Here is an 18322-nt window from a genome sequence, read left to right as displayed (position 1 = left end):
CCGTTTAGTATATCTGTATGAACTTCTTTGTGATGGCTAACATTTTTAACCTTTCATTGGCCCCGGGGGTTTCACCTTCTCCTTAACAGATCCAGCTTGCTTTAGGCTCAGACTCAGCTCTTTCAGTAGGCTGGCGAAAGAAAAATGAGAAATTGTCTGCTGCAGGACAGCTGAAGGTACATCTATATTTTGGGCATAGTTTTAGAGTAGAATACCATGGAGACATATCAGTTGTAGGGCGGTCTACAAATTATAATTATAGCTATGCACCCCTGCCTACCTTGTTCTAATTTTATAAGTAGTATTCTGTTAGTTGTTATAAATTCAATTGCTCTGTGTATGTGCAGGACATTTTTACTTTGTGTCATTTATTATAAGCTTCTAACGTCTCAGTGACTGTTAGTTGTACATAATTTAATGCCTTTTTATGAAATCAAACTGAAGTGTACGTAATTCACTTTAACTTCATTTATTTTCAACTTCAACAGTGTGGGATAGATTCTTTTGCGGCATCAGCTCATTATAAGCATCGGTTTTCATCAAAGTCTCATGGCTGTATTGCGGGGAAAGTTGGAAGGTATGCTTTAAGATCTAAATGGATAGATATTTATAGAACTTTTTAGGGGTGATAATATATTATCAGCAAATGCTATTTATCTTGATCGGTACTTATCCTCTCAAAGTTATTTTTTCTTACTCAATTTCGTTCCAACATTTAAACCTTTTCACCTGTGATGTCTTTGATTTTAGTTACCAATGATACCTATTTTAGCTTCTCTTTTACTTTTATCACCTACAGAGAAAAATGTTGTTCTGGTTAGGAAGTTCTATAGTGCCACTTGCTGGACTCAACCAAACAGAACAAGATTCCTCCATGTAATGTCTATGATTTTAGTCCAATTATGCTATGTTAAACATTTTTCTGTAGTGCCTATGATACCTTAATTGATATATAAGCAGGACACAGTAGTCAACCAAATATGGACACCAATTTAGGTAATATAAGTGCTCATATGTATGCATTTTGCAATTGCTTTCTGACTGTAGACATTATTGATGCAGCAATGCCCTTGAGCTTGAAGTTGGCGTTATTTCATGGAAAATATTTTCCACATAACCTTTTTTTTTTTTTTTTTTTTTGCTTTTCTTAATTTTCAATATGTTTGGTAATTGTTTGAGTTTTCTGGGAATAGTTTGTAGAGGAAATAACGAAGACAACCAATTAAACTTGATATTTTGAGTTTTTAGAAACCTTTCTTTCTATTCTTATACATATAAAATTCTACAAGGTACATTAATAAGGCTAGAAATTTCCATTTATGGTTTAGGAAAAATATCTGGATATGTTCCTGGAAGTGATTTCCAAGATTTTACTGCTTATAGAAAAATAGATCTTCCACAATTTTTGGAAAAGTTAGCAAACCAACCATACAGCCAGGAACAGAGGTTTTCATCCATCTGGATTGATCAGTTATTGGAATATTTTCATACTGGAGCAACATAACATATCTATTGCGTTCAGAAAGTCAACTTTGAAATCAACCAAACGAGCACAAGAAATTGACACGAAAATAGGGGGTTGGACAGTGCGGTTATTGGTTAACATTTTAATGGGACTTGAAGAACAAGGGGTCTTTTGCGAATTAATCACATGGTATTTTCACCATTTTCCAGATAAAAGTAAGACATAATAGAGATATAGGAAGAAATCAAAAGAAAAAGGAGCCAACAAGGGAAAGAACTTGGGATGTTTGGGGCAGTCAAGGATAGATAGTAGGGGAACAAGCATCAAAGAACATGTTTAAAGTTCCGGTGAATTGGAGAGAGAAGGACAGGAGAATTAGGGAAAAAGAAAACACAGTACATTATATGTAGGAAAAATTAGACAGCTGACATGTGCTCGGTCATTCATTCGGTTTCAACAGGTTTTTAATACCCTTGAACTGCCTGCTGAATAGTGACCTTTTGTTTTCACATCTAAAACCAAGTTCGACCTGTGGTCAGTTTCCTTAGTTCATCAAACACTTTCAATCTATTTTTACACTGCAATTCACTTGTTCGGTTAGTACTTGGTTGACTTCTTTATATTTTTAAAGTGTGACTGATATCTTATACACTACCATTCTATAACAGGGTATCTCTTGGAAATTCAAATTGCGTCGTGGGGGCCAAAAGTTAGTTATTCCTGTAAGAATTGTCTTTACTCTGTATGTATTTTACATGTGAGTACGAATTTGATCTGTATTTGACATTTAAGCAAAGGTGTTTTATGTGCTTGTGTGGCTTTTTATTGTTGTTCTTGGGGATTAGAAATGCGGCCTATGTAGAGTTTGAGGATCCATTGGGATTATAAAATACAAAACTGAGGTTACATTTTGATATCTGTTATGTATTTTTGGAAAACTTTCTCGTCATGCGTGCATTTCTCTTTTAATATCTTTTTGGATATAAAATAAAATATAACTCTATACTGTTAGTATCACCTAGGTTTAGGCCTCCCAAGCTTTGATCTGTTGCTGATGGCTTTATATGCAGATTTTGCTTTCCGGGAATTTGGATCCTGTATTTGCAGCTGCAGCGGTCATAATTCCAACATCACTTTACTTTGTACTCAAGGTTATTATAAATATTCTCCAACTTTGGCCATTCTGTTTTGAGCATGTTATTCTTTTTTACCTTTTGCTTTTGCAAACAAAGCCTAGATTTTTTACTGCTAATTTTCTCATTAATTTTTTTTTTATACATTTTTTCTTCTCCTTTATATTAGGCCTTTTTAAATTTAATATATAGTAGTTGAAAACTGTCTTTAGTTTGAAATATCAAAGTGTATAGCAGGAAGTGGTTTCTTGCTCCCCTTCTGTTCGTAAATTGTTAGATTGTGAAATATATTTTGATCAGTGAGCGTGCATTAAATGAACATATTTCTATTTGGTCTTGTGCTTGCAACACGGAAGTAGTCGTGAATTTTAGGCAAAGAATATAGCCATGAATTAACCATGGTACTTCCTGTTATTGAAAAGACTTGTGGCTGATGTTGTTGACCTATTTTTGTCCTTTTAAAGTGGGTCCCATTTGTAAAATTCATGAAGCAAATTATGAAATGATGTATGTGAGCTAGTGTCTTGAAGATGCAATCAACCTTATCAGTGTACTTAATTCACCAGAGATTTGCATGTTCTATGCTTGATATATATATATATATATATATATATATATATATATATATTTCTCTCTGGATCCCATGTCAAACGAGGGGATTTTGTACATCCATTAGGTGGCTAAGTGTTTAGTTATGGAGCAGATGCGTTGTTCCACCATCTACTGATTATTTGACGTCGTTTTCCATGGTCCATCATTAGTCGCTTACTTATATTAGTTTATCTGCAGAGTTCCGATGTACTCACTTGGCATTTTGTACTGTGTGAAAATCTTGGTATTGGGAAATGTATTGATACTTGAAAGTTCCAATTTGATCTTATTAACCCACATTTTTTAAATCAATATATTGTCTATTGATTATGTGTCCTTTTTGAATACTTGCAGAAATTCGTTTTGAAACCTTATTACCTTAAGAGGGAAAAGCAAAAGGCTTTAGAGAATATGGAGAAAACTTCTACACCGGTATGGCTATCCATAAGTGCAAAATATCTGTGCAATTTAATGGGACCAAGTTTTGTGCTGTGTTGTAATTCTTGGTGAGATGCTGAAGATACCTGTTGCACCTTGTTTTAAGTTGGATGATTGCGGGTTTCAGTGTGTTCTACAATTATTTTTCCCTGAATTAATATAATGCAGTCTGTGCACATGATATCTTTCTGTTTTTTTTAAATTGTTTTCCATTTTGTCTTGTGTGAAAATTTGGAAGAATTTATAAACCCTGTATCTGCAGGTTCTAGAGGCAAGAGCAGCAGCAGAAAAAGCTCAGAAGTTACTATAGAATGTAGCGAATAGGAAACAAAATAGGCAGCTAGAAATCGGGGGCCTGGTAATCACAAAAGCATGGTATGGGAATCTCAAAGCTTTGAAGAAAAGAGATGAACTGGTAGAATCGAATGATTCACCAGTCATTGATGTTAAATTGCCTATAAATTTCCTTGTCAGTGATTCTGGGCAACTGAAGGTTTGTTCTTTTACTGCTTTTAGTATCTTGAGACTCTTTAAGTATCAAGTGCTTACTTATTGTTGGCCTAGCAATAAGTTTGGCTAAAATAGAATAATATTGCATTTACGAGAATGCATGCTTTACTATTAAAACTGAAAAAAGAAGAAATGCACGCTTTAATATGTACCAAGTAGTAAAACAAACAGTGAAAATGAATTTTACAAACCTTAAAAGTAATGGACTTTATTTTCGCCACTCTGCTCTTTCTCTCGACCTAAGGGGGAAGGGAGGGTAAGGTTCTAGCTCATGAGACAATTAAAATTCATTGTTGAGTAACCAAACTGCAACTGCTTTGACATGCCAGTCTTGCAGCATACTGTAACCAGAATAAATTTCAAGTTTAGAAACAATTGTTCCCTAAAAATGCATAGCTTTTCTAAGACTTCTGGTTGCTCAATTTAATCATGCAGCTTCATGAAGGCGTAAAGAAGTCCGGCATTATGGGCTTCTGTGATCCATGTCCTGGAGAGCCTAAACAGTTGTATGTGGAATACACTTACGGTGATGGGAGATATGAGGTACTACAATTCCCTTTTCTTTTGTTTTCCGGTCAGAATTTTCTGCTGTTTAGAACACAAGTATCCTGAAGTGTTGTTGTTGTCTAGCTAATCTGAAACTTTTATACCAGGTTACCGTTGATGATTATGACAAGTTGCTAATACCTCAGGAAGAGCAAAGAATTTGATTTTCATTTCACCATGTTTGAATCTCATTTGCTTACCTATCACAGTTAGAATGATTTTACAAGCCTTGAGACAAAATGAAAAGGTATGTATTAGATTTCCACCTTCTTCTCCCATTACAACCGATCCTTTTTATCTTTTTCCTTGAATATTGTATTTAATTAGAAACCTGAAAATAAGTTTCCCTGTGTATTATTCTTTTTGACAAAAATTGAAATAAAGGCCATATTTTTATACCAGAAACAGTGTCACACCATTTTCGTGTGATGTCATATTTCTCTTTTTATTTTTAATTTTTAGGTTGCCCAGAAGAGCTATTATGAAAAACGATTTTCATCGGTGTTTCTAATTCCCGGTGTAATCAATGGATCAATCAGATGTTGAACTCAAGTTGAATCTGCTACTTCCTATAGAACTGTTTTTGTTTCACCATATTTTCTTAGTTAAAATCATCATCTGATGTTTTTAGTGTTGCTCGGTGCTTACGTCCAAAAATACATGCTTAACATTTTTTTCCCCGAGAAGAAACATATTTATTACCGCAAAGAAATGTACAAAGAAAAACCCAAGGGCCTGACACGACTCATTTCAAAGTCTGAACCAATTAGTTTATTGGTAATCATTTTTTTCTTCTTCTTTCTAATGTTTAAAGAGGTCCAAAACAACACCACCTCTGGTATTTATTAAATTTTAGGATCCGCTGATTTTTACAATTGAAACTTCTAATTCTATTTATTTAAGACTATCTGTAGTGAACTCTTTTGATCAATATCTACTACTAAATATTTGCATAATTTTTTTAAAATATATTGTCTATTTCGTTAATCATACTAACAGTAGCATAATCCAGAACAGAAACCAATCGATCCACGCATCAAGGGTGCAAACCCTAAAAAAATTGGGATTACACTCTCAGTTATAGATCATGAACTCTAAGAAAATCCTAAAACATGAGACAATAACAGCACAGGAGAACCACAGTATGAGAGGCTAAGAGAGTGCAGGTATCACTTCATGGTTCAAATGATGTAGAGGCAGGTTCCGCTTGACATGGCTATGAGAAAGCATGTCTGACGTCGAGGTCGCCGCTTGATGGGTCAAACGACGCTTGAATCACTGCAGACCGGCATTCACCTGTACTTCTTGATTCGTTAGTTCTAACTGCCACAGGCTCAGCCAGAAGCTTTACTCCTTGCTTCCAATATCTCTTCTCTGGATCCACATTTCACACAAAATGTGAGCAAAACATAACTAAGGCTAAAGTAAAAAACAATGATGGTTGTTCAAAAATGTGCAAAACAGCAAATAAAAGTAGCAAATTTCCATTGAACAGCTTGGCCAAGGAACCCAACCATACCTGGCCCTGTAGACACAACAAGGGAGTTCTCTGAATCCATCACCCAATCAATCCATAGTGCAAAGCCATGGCATATCCCAGGCTCAGTAAATTCAACCTGGCAGGAATGCATTCCAACCACCAATTAAGCAAGATCATAGTGATGCCTTATTGTTATGAGAAGTTATGATTAACCCCCGTAGATAATAAAAAGAGTCATGTTTATTAATTCAAAATCAGAACGTTGTTTAACAGAAAAGTAGGGGTAAGGTCACTGTGGTTTGATTTTTCTGTGAATAGGATATGTAAATCAATTTGCTAAGAAAATTAGGGATAAATCGGTATTTTACCTTATAGTTTCTCAAAAAATATATTTTGCTGGTTTTAAAAGATAAATTTGATGTTCACCTCTTAGATGGAACATAAAGTGCTCAAGGCAATTGAAATCTTAAAACTACCAAGGTCTCAGAATCAATGATTAGTGAGCACAATAATTTGTTCCATGGTTAGTGCTAAACAACAGAGAGCATGCTTAATTATGTCTGGCTAATAATACCACCACTACTGTCCTTTGCAATAAACCAACTGTGACCAAAATTCAACAAGGATGACCACAAATATTACCATCCAGATTTCAAAGTTCTAATTATGGTACCTGGGTTTTTCCACAAGATGATGTTATAGGTTTTGAGCAATCAAACTCCATGACTGTAAATGCTTCACTCAGTTTCTGAAATATTTTTGGAACCGTTGCCTCAACATCAGTGACATATTTGTCGTTCCAAAAATTAAATCTTCTAATTCTTCTCCAAAATAAAACTCCTCTCTACAGAAACATAAAATCCACTGGTTGATTACCTTAACATTTCCACACTGCCATATAAAATAGGGAAGACAAGGACACTCTTGCTCTGCAGGTGATTCACCGCATGCTCCTAAGGTAGAATTTACAACTGAATGATCAAAACCTTCAATCTTACTCAAGCAGCAACGACTATTCCAAAGATCCTGTTCAACAGGTCACATATCATTAACTTATAATCCTTAGTGAACAGTCATGTACATTGTTGAAACAAATAAGATATAGAACTTTCCACTGTTGGGGAAAAGGTTGGTGGTAGGTTAGAACACAACTTACAGGGGCAGACAAGGCACAAGTCTTTAATATTGCCTTACACGGCAGTATCAATGCATCTTGGGATAGGACAGAATCAAGCATTGTCCGTTCGTTCCTTCAAACCCAATCCAGAACAAGAAAAAAAACATTATATATATGTGTGTGTGTGTGTGTGTTTGTACACATTTAGTTTAACTATAAAATCAATCAACATCTTCCACATTGCATAACCAATGGTCACCATTATATGTTGAACAATGATAAAAAAAAAGACAACGGTTTGGTGGAAAATTATGCTAATATGAAAATGCATATATGTAGTCATCGCTATCCTAAGGAAAAGAGTCTAAAACCAACTCCTACTTGAGTCTACATATTGTATACATCATCTTATTAAAGCATGAAAATCTCATAAAGCACTTAATTTGAATTACTGCAGGAACAGATAACAAAAGTATACCAAAAGCGTAGGTTCTGCCATGGAAGCATGCCATCCATTCCATAGTAGAAAGGTTCTCCAATCAGCAGGTCAACCTACAAACAGGACAAAAGCCCCAAAATGGTTCAATTCAGTTTGTAAATTGTCAACAGCAAAAATGTCATATTTTCATCCAATGGGCAACATCAACTTTCAAAAAGTATTACACAAGGTTTCAGTGCAAATTCAGCTCTTCAATTTTACAGAATTTCAAAACCTATTCTATTGTTACCACTAAAAGAGAATGGAGGAAAAAGAATTATCATTGTATGTCTTTTAATCGATCAACATATCATTACCAAAACCTTTCTCCATTGTAAGCTTAAAGAGCACATACACATACAATAAATTCAATTTTCAGCACCCAGTCATACTGGTATACAAACTCAATTGGGAAGAAAGTACCTTTTTCTGGTGTGTGTCATGCATGGTCAACTTTGTTTTCCTCTTATTAAGAAATTCTACACGATCCATTGAGAAACCATTTGAATTGGCAACAGCTTGCAAATATTGGAAACCCTTGTCTTGCAACCCCGGAAAAAATGACATCACATGTGATGTTTTAGAAAGATGTGCAACAAGGAGTGTCAAGAAGATGCTGTCATCTGCAACAATGCATAATGGATCAACTCTTCCCTGTAACTGTGAAGAATACCATTCATGTCAACAATGTGAAGCTTTCTTTTTTATTTTTTTATTTTAATTTTTGGAACAGAGGAGCGGGTGTGGGGTGGGGATGGTGGTGGTTTAAGAGAGAGAGAGAGAGAGAGAGAGAGAGAGAGAGAGAGAGAGTTATCTTAATTCTTACAGAATTACTTATGGCACTAAACATGGTATGCCTCCATTCACTGTCTCCATAAATTGCAATTCTTTCTGGTGGTAGTGTGAGCTTGAAATCCCCATTTTTGAAGCCATACTGCATAATCTCATTTCTTGACGCTTGTTTCTTGAGATTATATGAGATGCTAATATCTGTATGAACAGCATGTAAACAAACCTCTTCATCTTTCGTTATGGACATACCTTCACCAGGAACAAACCAAACACACTGTTTCCAATGGTCACACCAATCCCCATGACCTGGCAAAAAATTAAAACCACCTTTATTGCATGACCAAGAAGACCAAACATCAAGCACTGGTAAATACTAGTCAATTAATTTGCACAGTGAAGTTCTGAATAGACGAGTAAGCTTCTCCGGTAAGACCGAATGCAGCCAGGGTTGGTGGAGAATTTGTCGTTGAGGATAGCAAAAGACATTCGTACTGTGCTACCACAGTTTCACATGACAACACTAATAGGGTGAGAACATACAAAACCACTTAATCAAATTTATTGAATTCTACACCGAGCTGCTTAACTTACCATGAAGAACACAAAAGGCACTAAATATAGCACAAAGTAAAATGGCATTCACTCTTACTCACAAAGGAATGGTGTCTACAACTTACTTGTGTTGCCTGGCAAACTTATCCACCTAGGAGCAGTGGAATAAAAGATTGTCCCTTCACGATCAAGCTGAAGTATCCACCTGAAACAACACACACAAACATACCCACAAATTGTTAGAATTGTCCCTAGGAAAAAAAAAAAAAGGTATTATCAAACCCTACAGTCCAACTACCATGATATTACAGCATGAACTCGGCCATCATTAGTTGCCTTCACATGTACTTCTGTTTCCCCATGACTGTCTGGCCGTTTCCAAAAATCAAACTCAAAAATTTTGAAGGGTTCGGACAGCTGGATGAATCCAAAACTGAGTAGGAATTAAACCACTAGCATTTTCTCTACAAGTCTGTTCAAGAGTAACACAATGTCATTACCAGTTTCACTTCTTTTCCTATTGCATCGCAATGAAAGGCATACTGCTGCGGCTTAACACCTAGAATATTATCCAACCCAGTTGGAACAAGACGAATCCCATCAGATGCTTTTGCCTCATTGCCATGTAAATCATGAAGCTTCCACAAAAATGTGCTTTCAACAAGCTGAGGGAATGTTGCACGAAGCGGGTTATTCAACATATTTTGTTACATGGGAAACACATGACATTCCATCTTACATTGTAAAACTTCTTCACATACCTGGCCATAGGTGGTGGCCTTATATGGCACCGTTTCGGGATTTTCCACCAACAACATGTCATGAGCATGTTGTAGACTCGGAATAAGCCCTTCACCCAGCAACTCAGAATCCAGTATCTCACTAACCTACCCATTAAAGAACAGTCTCAGGGGTATACACTCTTAACTCTACGCTGGAAATCAAAACGGCAACGTTTTTGCACAAATCAGAAAACTTCGTTTTTTAACTTACCAGAACTTGAGCAGGAGAAGTGATATCAATTCCGCGTTTGAGCTCATCAGAACGCTTGTTGATAAGCTTTATTTGGTTTTCCATGCCGTTCAAGCGCACCACTTTCTTCATTAACTTCACCATTGGAAGGTAAGACTCGCAGGCAGTCACCATACGACATGTCATCGAGCCCATCGCCCGTGCTGCCATCATCGATAGCAACCCAGTTCCAGAACTTCACAAAAATTCAAATTTCGATTAATTAATAATTAAATGTAAAAAGAATATAAATTTAATTGATTGAACTAAACAAAGTAGTAATTTTGTAGCTACCCGATATCGAGAACATGGCAAGGAGTGGAGATGGTCTTGTCTATGGCTTCACGGAAGGCTCTGTTTCTTTGGGAGTCGTTGAGCATGTCAAGATACGACGTCGTGGCGAGAAGGGCATTTTGGGAACCGCCGTTGAAAGTTTGTTCTTCTGGTTCGTCTTCTTCAATGACGACCCACTCGGAGTTTCCAGTGATCGGATTGACTCGGAGCTGGAAGGCGCGCTGAGCCGACTGGGAGCTCATGGCTCGGGCAAAACGAAGTATAGAGCAAAGGGGTAGTTTGGGAAATAGGGTTTTGGAGACTCGAGAGAGCATTAGAACTAGAAGGACGAGGCTTGAAGTAGGTTCAAAAACATGGTGGTGAGTCACTGAGTCTGGTGACTCGGCGAGTCAGTCAGTGACGGTGAGAGTAGGGGCTTGTACTTCGCACTTGCGTTTTCAACGTTAAGTGTTTCAAGCGCCAAAACTCAGTCACTCTCACTCACTCACCCTACACCGGTTGGGCGGAACTGGATTCTAAGCAGAAGCAACAAGCCCTCTGTCTTCTTGGGCCCAGTCTTGAGGAAAAACTCTGAGCCCACTATAGAGAATCGAAAATCCTATTTTCCGGTAGTAAGGTGAATGCTTTTAATCATTTGAGTTACAAACATTTTAATCCATTTTCTATTTAGTTCGTTGTAAGTTTAATTTTAGCAAGGATTATGATAACATGCCACATTTATGTACCACATTGTGTACCTCGTTCTCATAAAGGTGGAGCCCACCAATACAATGGGATCCACTTCTATTACAGAGGTGATACATAATATAGTTTATAAATGTGGTATCCTGGCATTTTCCTTTTAGCAATCATATCCTTGCCCCCTCGCTACCAACAGTTACAACTAGATTCAAATTCCACATTTTAGGTCATACTATTTGATTGAAATGCCACTTTTTGATCACCAGAAAGGTTACTCGAGTCTAATAAGAAAAAAATGCATTATGAATTGTGCCACACTAAAATAATGAGTGGTAAAACAATCCAGTTAAAACATAATAAGTGTTCAAAGTAATGATAATTTTTCAGTTTTTTAACACAAGCAAACTTTTAACTTGAATATTTTGTCCCACGCAAAATTTTCTTCTACATTGGACTTGGACTTGGAGTAACAAACACCACTTAGAATCTCAACATTTTTTTTTTTTTTGGTTACGAGAATGGGTCAAATATTTGATATATTTGATCTTTTTTATCGTTGATGATTATAAATTTGAGACTTCTTCTATTGTCACATAGAGAAGTACTACTAGACTATGATTCTTCCTCTACTTTGAACTTCATCCTACAAAACTAAGAACATTTTCAATGGAAGAGGCAAAAGATTAGGCAAATCTTATTTGTCTTGCCACATTAGCATTTTCATGCTCCAAGGGAAGAGGCAAATAGGTAGGCAAAATATACACACTTTCCCTAACAAGGCAATTTACCTACTTCAAAGTAAAGAGGTATATTAGACCCCACTTACTTTTTATAATAAAATATCATATTCATTCTCTCACATACTTTCTATAAAATATAATAGCAAATGTAAAAGACCAATTATGCTATGCAAACCTCTAAGTTCCCCATGAGGGTGTGAATGTGCATTTTGTGAGTTGGGAGAAGGTTTCTCATCCAAAATGCTTTGGTGGATTGGGTCTTAAAAGAGCCAATATTGTTAATAAATCTCTTGCTAAAGTTGGTTGGAGGATTTTACAACATCATGAGGGCCTTTAGCGGGATGTTTTAAATGGTAAGTATTTGAAAGGTAAAGAGGTGACTAAGGTTAAAAAAGAGGAATCAACTTTCATCGGCGGAACTAGGTTAATGGCTACAGTGGGCTGTAGCCTAGGGAGTTTTTCGGGGGAAAAAAACCATATATATATTTGACTTTTTTATAACCAACTATATATTAAGCTATTAAAGTCCAAAAAAGTTCAATTTTTTATGAAAATACACATTAAAATGTGTACACTTTCAATTATGTTGTTGAACATATTTTTATTTTGATAATATGAGTTTTTTGGTTGCATTTAATATGTTTTTTTTAGTACAAGCGATTGGAGGAGGGAGGATTTACGCAAATATTTATTGGGTACCTAGGGGTTTCAAACCTCTACCCATATGGGTGGATGTGGAAGAGCTTAACTAACTAAGACCCAGTTTGGGATTGCTGTCACTTTTATAAAAAAGTTGATTCTGCTGTGCTTTGAAAATAATTAGCTGTAAAGTAAAGTAGTTCTATGTTTGATAAACAATATTTTTAAAGTGTTGTTAGTACAAAAAGCAATGTTAAAAACGTTTGGTAAATTTTAATATAAAATTATTGTAACTGTGAATAATGACTAAAATAGACATGATGTTGAAAGTGTTATGTACTAATCATGCGGTGATAGTGGTGGTGATGGAGATGGAGTTGGTGGTGGTGATGAAGGTGGAGTTGGTGGTGGTGGAGGTGGTGGTAGTGGTGGCAGAGGATAAGGATGAGGAGGATGTGGCGGTGGCGGTGGCGGTGGCGGTTGTTATGTAGGTAGTGAATGTGGTGGTGCAAGTGTGGAGTTGGATGTGGAAGTAGAGGTGGTGTTATTTTATAAAATGAATTATGGTATTTTGGGAATGAAAAAAATTCATTAAAGGTTCATCTCTACTTAGTTTGAAAGCAGCTTTGAAAAGCAACATAGAGCCTGCTTTTAAAAGCTGCTGTCAAAAGGCCACTACTTTTAAAATAATCAGGATATTTTATTTTTACCAAACACCTTGAACTGCTCAACTTTAAAGTGAAGCAGGTTTTTGGCCAAAAACAGCAATCCCAAACGGGGCCTAAGCTATATGCCTCACTGGCATATGTATTTGTTTTATGCTAAACGTTATTAGATATAAGCATTTAGCCTTGCACTTGAGTTGAGGTCCTAGGTTCTGTTTCCCCTCCCCAATATAGCGTATAAAAAAATTTATTGAAAATTAATCAATGGAATTATGAATTATATGATTTATTGTGTACTTTTATGTCTAGAAATTGCATGCTCTTAGATTTGATATAGGATTGAAAATGCCAGATCCAAGCGGAGCACTGCAGGCCCTCACCATTTTATATGCTCTTTTCATGTTTATTTCAATATGTGAGACTTATGAAACGGAAGGACAACTACACCAAAACGCAATTGGACAAAGTTCGAGATGAATGAGCAAGTCATATGTTAGAGTGGCTTTGAGTTTGAACTATTAGCATCCCCCTTCATTCTTTTCAAGTATTTTGCTCATATATAGACAAGAATAAATAATATATGGGAGGTTAATCGTTTTATTAGTCCCTAAATTTAGACCCGATTTGCATTTGAGTACCTCAATTTCCAAAATGATTCCTGTGATCCTTTAACTTTAGTTTCGTTTGGACAAATGGTCATGCAGTCAATTTTGTTAACTTTTATGTTAAATGCAGGGGCAAAATGGTATTTTTGTAGCAAAATTGATTAAAATATGAATACAAAATTCAAATTAAACTATCTCTCTTCCCCTCTATCCCGATTTCTACTCCCCTTATTTTTCTTTATTTTTGTTGGTTTTTTAATTTGATTTTCTTTTATTGCTATTTTTAAAATATTTTTGTATTCATTTTTTTTGGTTTTAATATAAAAATACCATTTCGCCTTTGCATTTTGCAAAAAATGTTAACAAAATTGACGGTAGAACCATTTACCAAACGAAACTAAAGTTAAAGGACCACAAAAACTATTTTGGAAATTGAGGTACTCAAATGCAAATTGGGTCAAAGTTTAGGAACTAATAAAACGATTGGAAAGATTGTGATTCATGGAAATGTTTAATGTATATTGGGGCTAAAACCTAAATTTACTATGTATATTTCAAGTATGGATATATTTAAATTTATATATGTTTTTTTATGTGCAATGACAACACTTCATGATCTGTATTGATATTATGAGAGTAATCAAGTAAAGCGTAATTTCTAAAATATCTATAGTTTTGCACAAACAATTAAAATTAAAAAGTTAAAACATCACTTATAAGATAAATTTATATATAGTTTTGTATTTATAATTATTGTTGAGTGACTGACTTGGAATTATTTGCTAAGGACATCCTCAATATCCATTGTTAGGAACTAACTTTTAAAATTTGCAGCTTCCTCAATATCTTTTATTTACTTGTAATACTCTAATTATTATTTATAATAGATGTCCGTTCCGCAATTTGTTTGTCTTGCACTTTGATCAGAACAATTCATCCTTTTTTTAGCCGTGTCGTCATAGCAAAGGACAACCTCCCACAACAAATAATCGCCGTTGACTCTATGGCAAAGAAGGAGAGGAGAACTGCGAGTTTCCATTTGAATAGCATTCATAAGCAAAATATCTTTATACGACGTCACGTTTGTTGGAAAGATTTTGTGGTGCTCAAAAATCTCCTTAATCTTGTTTTCTTCCCACAAATCACATGCTTTTGACAAGTAAGTATTCTGGCTAGAAAACTTGGCACATGTACCGTGTTTTTCGTACTCCATCGCCCAAAACCACATATTGTTGTCTTTTCCTTGGGCAACTCTCTGCTCCAGATTTGGCCAGGACTCTTTCATCTTCGATAGCAATGAAGCATCATTTTGCAGCTAATTAATTATATTATTATAAGATAGAAAGCTATAATTAGATTTGGCGATATCAGATCAATCGATCATAAATGAAAACTGTAAATAAAAGGAATGAATATAAAGTACATTAAAGAAAGAATAAAAAGATTTAAGAAATAAAGAAATATATACGTACCATAGTGCTGCTAAATTTTGAAGCTGATTTGCATGTCAATATCTTGGAGAGGTTGGTTGGCCAGAGGCCATGAGTAGTGAACTTCTCATATGGTTGATGCTCTGGAGTGCACCGTTTCCCGACCTTCAAACATTTCGTCTTCTGCCATTGTAGTACATATTGTAGGTAGTCATACGGTTGCCCATGAGTGGTGATAGCTTGCAGAGAAGCCGCTGACAAGAGCACAAGAAGGAGTAGTTTTAACATTGCCAATATCTCATATATTAATGGCATGCTGATGATCTAATATCTCATATATTATGCCTTATATATATATATATATATATATATATATATCTAAATATGCTGCTTAGTTCTCACACACAGACACAGTATTTATACTAGAAGTTGTGATCACTTTTTTGCAGTGGTTCGTTCGAGTCATGGAATACCTACCAAGCCCACATGTACTGCCATTACGCGTGTATGGTGTTAGGCATGACTATATGAGCTATAGTAATCATAACATCCACATGGTCCCCCACACCAAGCTTTGTACAGCAACATGACTTCCTCAGCTCACACAAAGATTATAACAAACCAACCCTCAACAAGTTTTTGCCGCAAAGCTTATTAGATGGACTTTGCAATCCACCCAGTTTCCAAGGATTATGAAATACCCATTGTTTCCAAGTATATTTCTCCAGAAAATATGAGTATTTATTTCCCCATGTCTCCAAAAGTTATTTCCTTAACCAACATAGACCACTTCTGTTGAACCCATCTTGTAATGAGTAGTAAATTGTTGAATAATGAGTCAAAATCTCCATCATATATTTCGAAAAGAAAAATGTTGTTGTTGAAAATCAACAATTACACCAAAGAAAGAAGGCCTCGGTGTGGAGCGGGTGGACCCATCAAATTTGTTAGTTTTTTTTTTTTTATGCGTCAAATTTTATAGTTTTCAGTGTGAATACATATGATTATATTGCAGCTCGTATGATTTATTGTAATAGTTTTTTTTAAAGGTTTTATATATATATTTGGTAATTTTCTATTCATCTTAGTTTTTTTTCCATGGTTGAGGGCGGCTGAATCCATCATAGTTTTCTCTTCGCAAGTCTCAAACAGAGTTTTGCTTTTTAGGTTTAAGTAGGTTTTAGTTCTAAGGGCATTTGAGTCTTTTTAGGTGACTGTTTGGCTGCTTTTGAAAGTTTTTATAAAAACTAACACTCATGAAAATGAGGAGTAAATTTTCATTATTATTATTTTTTTATAAAAACTCGTATGGAAATGTAATATACAAATGTGGCAAGAGTAGCATTATTCATTACAAAAATACCACATTATTATTATTAAACCATATAATACCATATCCAATGTAATATTCTAATTTCATTGTTACCATTAGACTTTACCCTCATACACATCCCAAAAATAGTGTTACCTAGCAGCTTATTTCAAAGCCTTGATGAATAAGGGCCATATGTGAATAGATTGAATGTTATCTATGCCTGCCGGCAGCTGCAAGAAGAGGATGCAATGGATTCCAGACAGTCCCATTGAGACGGGCTTCAATAGCATTTAGCTGGTTCTGAATTCGCTAGCTCCTCTCTCTTGAAACCCTTTAGAGCATCTCCAGTGCAAGACCAAAACCGGGAGAAAGGCCTCCTAGGTGAGCCCAACAGCGCTCCAGCGCGAGAGAAGCAGCCCGGGCAGGCCCAAGGGCAAGTTCCGCCTGGGCTTCAGCCCGAGTTTTGTGACGTCAGCGCACGGTAACTCAAATTTTTTTTTTTTTTATACTGTTGGCGCGTGAATTACACTCGCCAAATTTTGATTTCCACGCGATGACGTCAGCCCTGACAGAACCCAACGGGCAAGTGCCACGTGTCGCGACAGGGATGCTCCGATGGTTTTTTTCCAGAAATCCGACGGTCCTTATTTTTTTGGCTAAAAAAATTCAAAAAAATTCTGAAATTTTTATAAAAAAATACCAAAAAATTCTATATTTTTTTTCCTATAAATACCTAACCATTTTATTTACTTTCCACACAAAATCTTCATACAATTCTTCTCCATCCCCAATATTTTTTACTCTCCACTCACATTATTCACTTTCCACACCAATTCTCCATACAAACTCTTCTCCTTCCAATATTTTTTACTCTCCACTCACATTTTTCACTTCCCACACCAATTCTCCATACAAACTCTTCTCCTTCCAATATTTTTTACTCTCCACTCACATTTTTCTACTACTTTCCATTTGTATTAAAAAAAAAAAAAACAAATGGCATCTTCTGTTGAAACCGGAGGCTCGTGGTCAACTCAGGAAGATATTGCGTTGTGTCAGTCTTGGGTGAACGTTAGTCATGACCCTATCACGGGCAATGAGATGAAGTTCCATCATATGTGGAGCAAAATTCATGGAGAATTTTGTCAAAGATCGGGTTCCATTCGGACCGAAATGGCGTTGTCTAGTAGATGGAAACTTCTGAATAAAGAGTTAGGCAAATGGAGAAATGCCTTGACAAAAGCAAGGGAGAACATTCGAAGCGGTCAAAATCTATCCGATGAGGTAAAATATTTATAATTGCCATTTTCATCAATTTAATGTAACTTTTTTTTTTTTGCATATTCTATTTCTTTTTCTTGCATAATCTTTTTTTTTTCTTTTTGCATTTCCAATTTGTCTATATTTTCTTGCATAATCAATTTTATTCTTGCATTTCAAAATAGTTTATATTTTCTTGCATAATAATTTTTTTTCTTGCACTTCCAATTATTTATTTTTAATAGATCATACAAGCACAAATGTGGTTCGGTGCCATGGGGCAAGGCAAAAAAAGTTTCATGCATTTCCAATGTTGGGAAGTTGTGAAGGATTGTTCGAGATTCAAAATTATTCCCACCGGTCCGCCGGTTGTGTTGAATGAGACGCCGCTCCACGATTCACCATCAACCGATTCGCCATTGGACTCCCCAATGGAAACGGAGTCACCACTCCCACGTCCGCCGAGACCTATTGGGAGAAAGGCGGCAAAGGCCAAGAGAGGGGGCACTTCAAACAATGAATGTGTACAATTATTGGAGCAAATAGCTAAGAACACCTCACTAAGAATTGAGAGAGACTT

The 18322-nt window shown here is 35.8% G+C and overlaps 3 protein-coding genes across 4 annotated transcripts in view; 1 reads left to right on the top strand and 2 right to left on the bottom strand.

Moving 5' to 3' along the window:
• LOC117627848 (chaperone protein dnaJ 13) overlaps positions 1 to 4858 on the top strand; it is a 7198-nt gene extending 2340 nt beyond the window's left edge. Inside the window, 9 exon segments of the mRNA XM_034360112.1 lie at positions 90 to 176; positions 489 to 577; positions 1063 to 1087; positions 1845 to 1867; positions 2103 to 2187; positions 2536 to 2616; positions 3544 to 3621; positions 3890 to 4120; positions 4573 to 4858. Coding sequence (XP_034216003.1) covers positions 90 to 176; positions 489 to 577; positions 1063 to 1087; positions 1845 to 1867; positions 2103 to 2187; positions 2536 to 2616; positions 3544 to 3621; positions 3890 to 4120; positions 4573 to 4749 — 876 coding nt within the window. The 3' untranslated portion in view covers positions 4750 to 4858.
• Positions 4859 to 5616: 758 nt separating this feature from the next.
• Positions 5617 to 10905, bottom strand: LOC117628846 (protein arginine N-methyltransferase 1.6). Of its 2 annotated transcripts, XM_034361383.1 has the most exons (14): positions 10408 to 10905; positions 10096 to 10309; positions 9864 to 9989; positions 9603 to 9767; positions 9401 to 9519; positions 9228 to 9307; positions 8585 to 8856; positions 8182 to 8418; positions 7759 to 7832; positions 7320 to 7413; positions 7040 to 7189; positions 6837 to 6911; positions 6203 to 6299; positions 5617 to 6057 (listed from the first exon to the last, which is right to left on the bottom strand). In XM_034361383.1, exons 1-14 carry the CDS (start codon positions 10719 to 10721, stop codon positions 5900 to 5902), a joined length of 2175 nt encoding a protein of 724 aa, XP_034217274.1. In that variant the 5' UTR covers positions 10722 to 10905; the 3' UTR covers positions 5617 to 5899. The 2 variants fall into 2 exon arrangements, with proteins under 2 accessions (XP_034217274.1, XP_034217275.1); XM_034361384.1 differs by lacking the exon at positions 6837 to 6911.
• A 3541-nt stretch (positions 10906 to 14446) lies between these two features.
• LOC117627981 (extracellular ribonuclease LE-like) lies at positions 14447 to 15547 on the bottom strand. The gene is made up of 2 exons (XM_034360314.1): positions 15210 to 15547; positions 14447 to 15052 (listed from the first exon to the last, which is right to left on the bottom strand). Exons 1-2 carry the CDS (start codon positions 15480 to 15482, stop codon positions 14612 to 14614), a joined length of 714 nt encoding a protein of 237 aa, XP_034216205.1. The 5' UTR covers positions 15483 to 15547; the 3' UTR covers positions 14447 to 14611.
• Between the last annotated feature and the right edge of the window lie 2775 nt (positions 15548 to 18322).

Source organism: Prunus dulcis, chromosome 5 (genome assembly GCF_902201215.1).
Source record: "Prunus dulcis chromosome 5, ALMONDv2, whole genome shotgun sequence".
In the NCBI taxonomy this organism is placed as follows: domain Eukaryota; kingdom Viridiplantae; phylum Streptophyta; class Magnoliopsida; order Rosales; family Rosaceae; genus Prunus; species Prunus dulcis.
The sequence above is the reverse complement of the archived record's forward strand: the minus strand, read 5'-3'. Positions and strand labels throughout refer to the sequence as shown.

Coding starts and splice junctions, on each gene's coding strand:
- LOC117628846 (XM_034361383.1), bottom strand. CDS start 10,721: ATGCTCTCTCGAGTCTCCAAAACCCTATTTCCCAAACTACCCCTTTGC. Junction 10,310..10,407: donor TGCCATGTTCTCGATATCGG/GTAGCTACAAAA, acceptor ATTTTTGTGAAG/TTCTGGAACTGGGTTGCTAT. Junction 9,308..9,400: donor GTTCATGCTGTAATATCATG/GTAGTTGGACTG, acceptor GTGTTGTTTCAG/GTGGATACTTCAGCTTGATC.
- LOC117627981 (XM_034360314.1), bottom strand. CDS start 15,482: ATGCCATTAATATATGAGATATTGGCAATGTTAAAACTACTCCTTCTT. Junction 15,053..15,209: donor CAAAATTTAGCAGCACTATG/GTACGTATATAT, acceptor ATAATTAATTAG/CTGCAAAATGATGCTTCATT.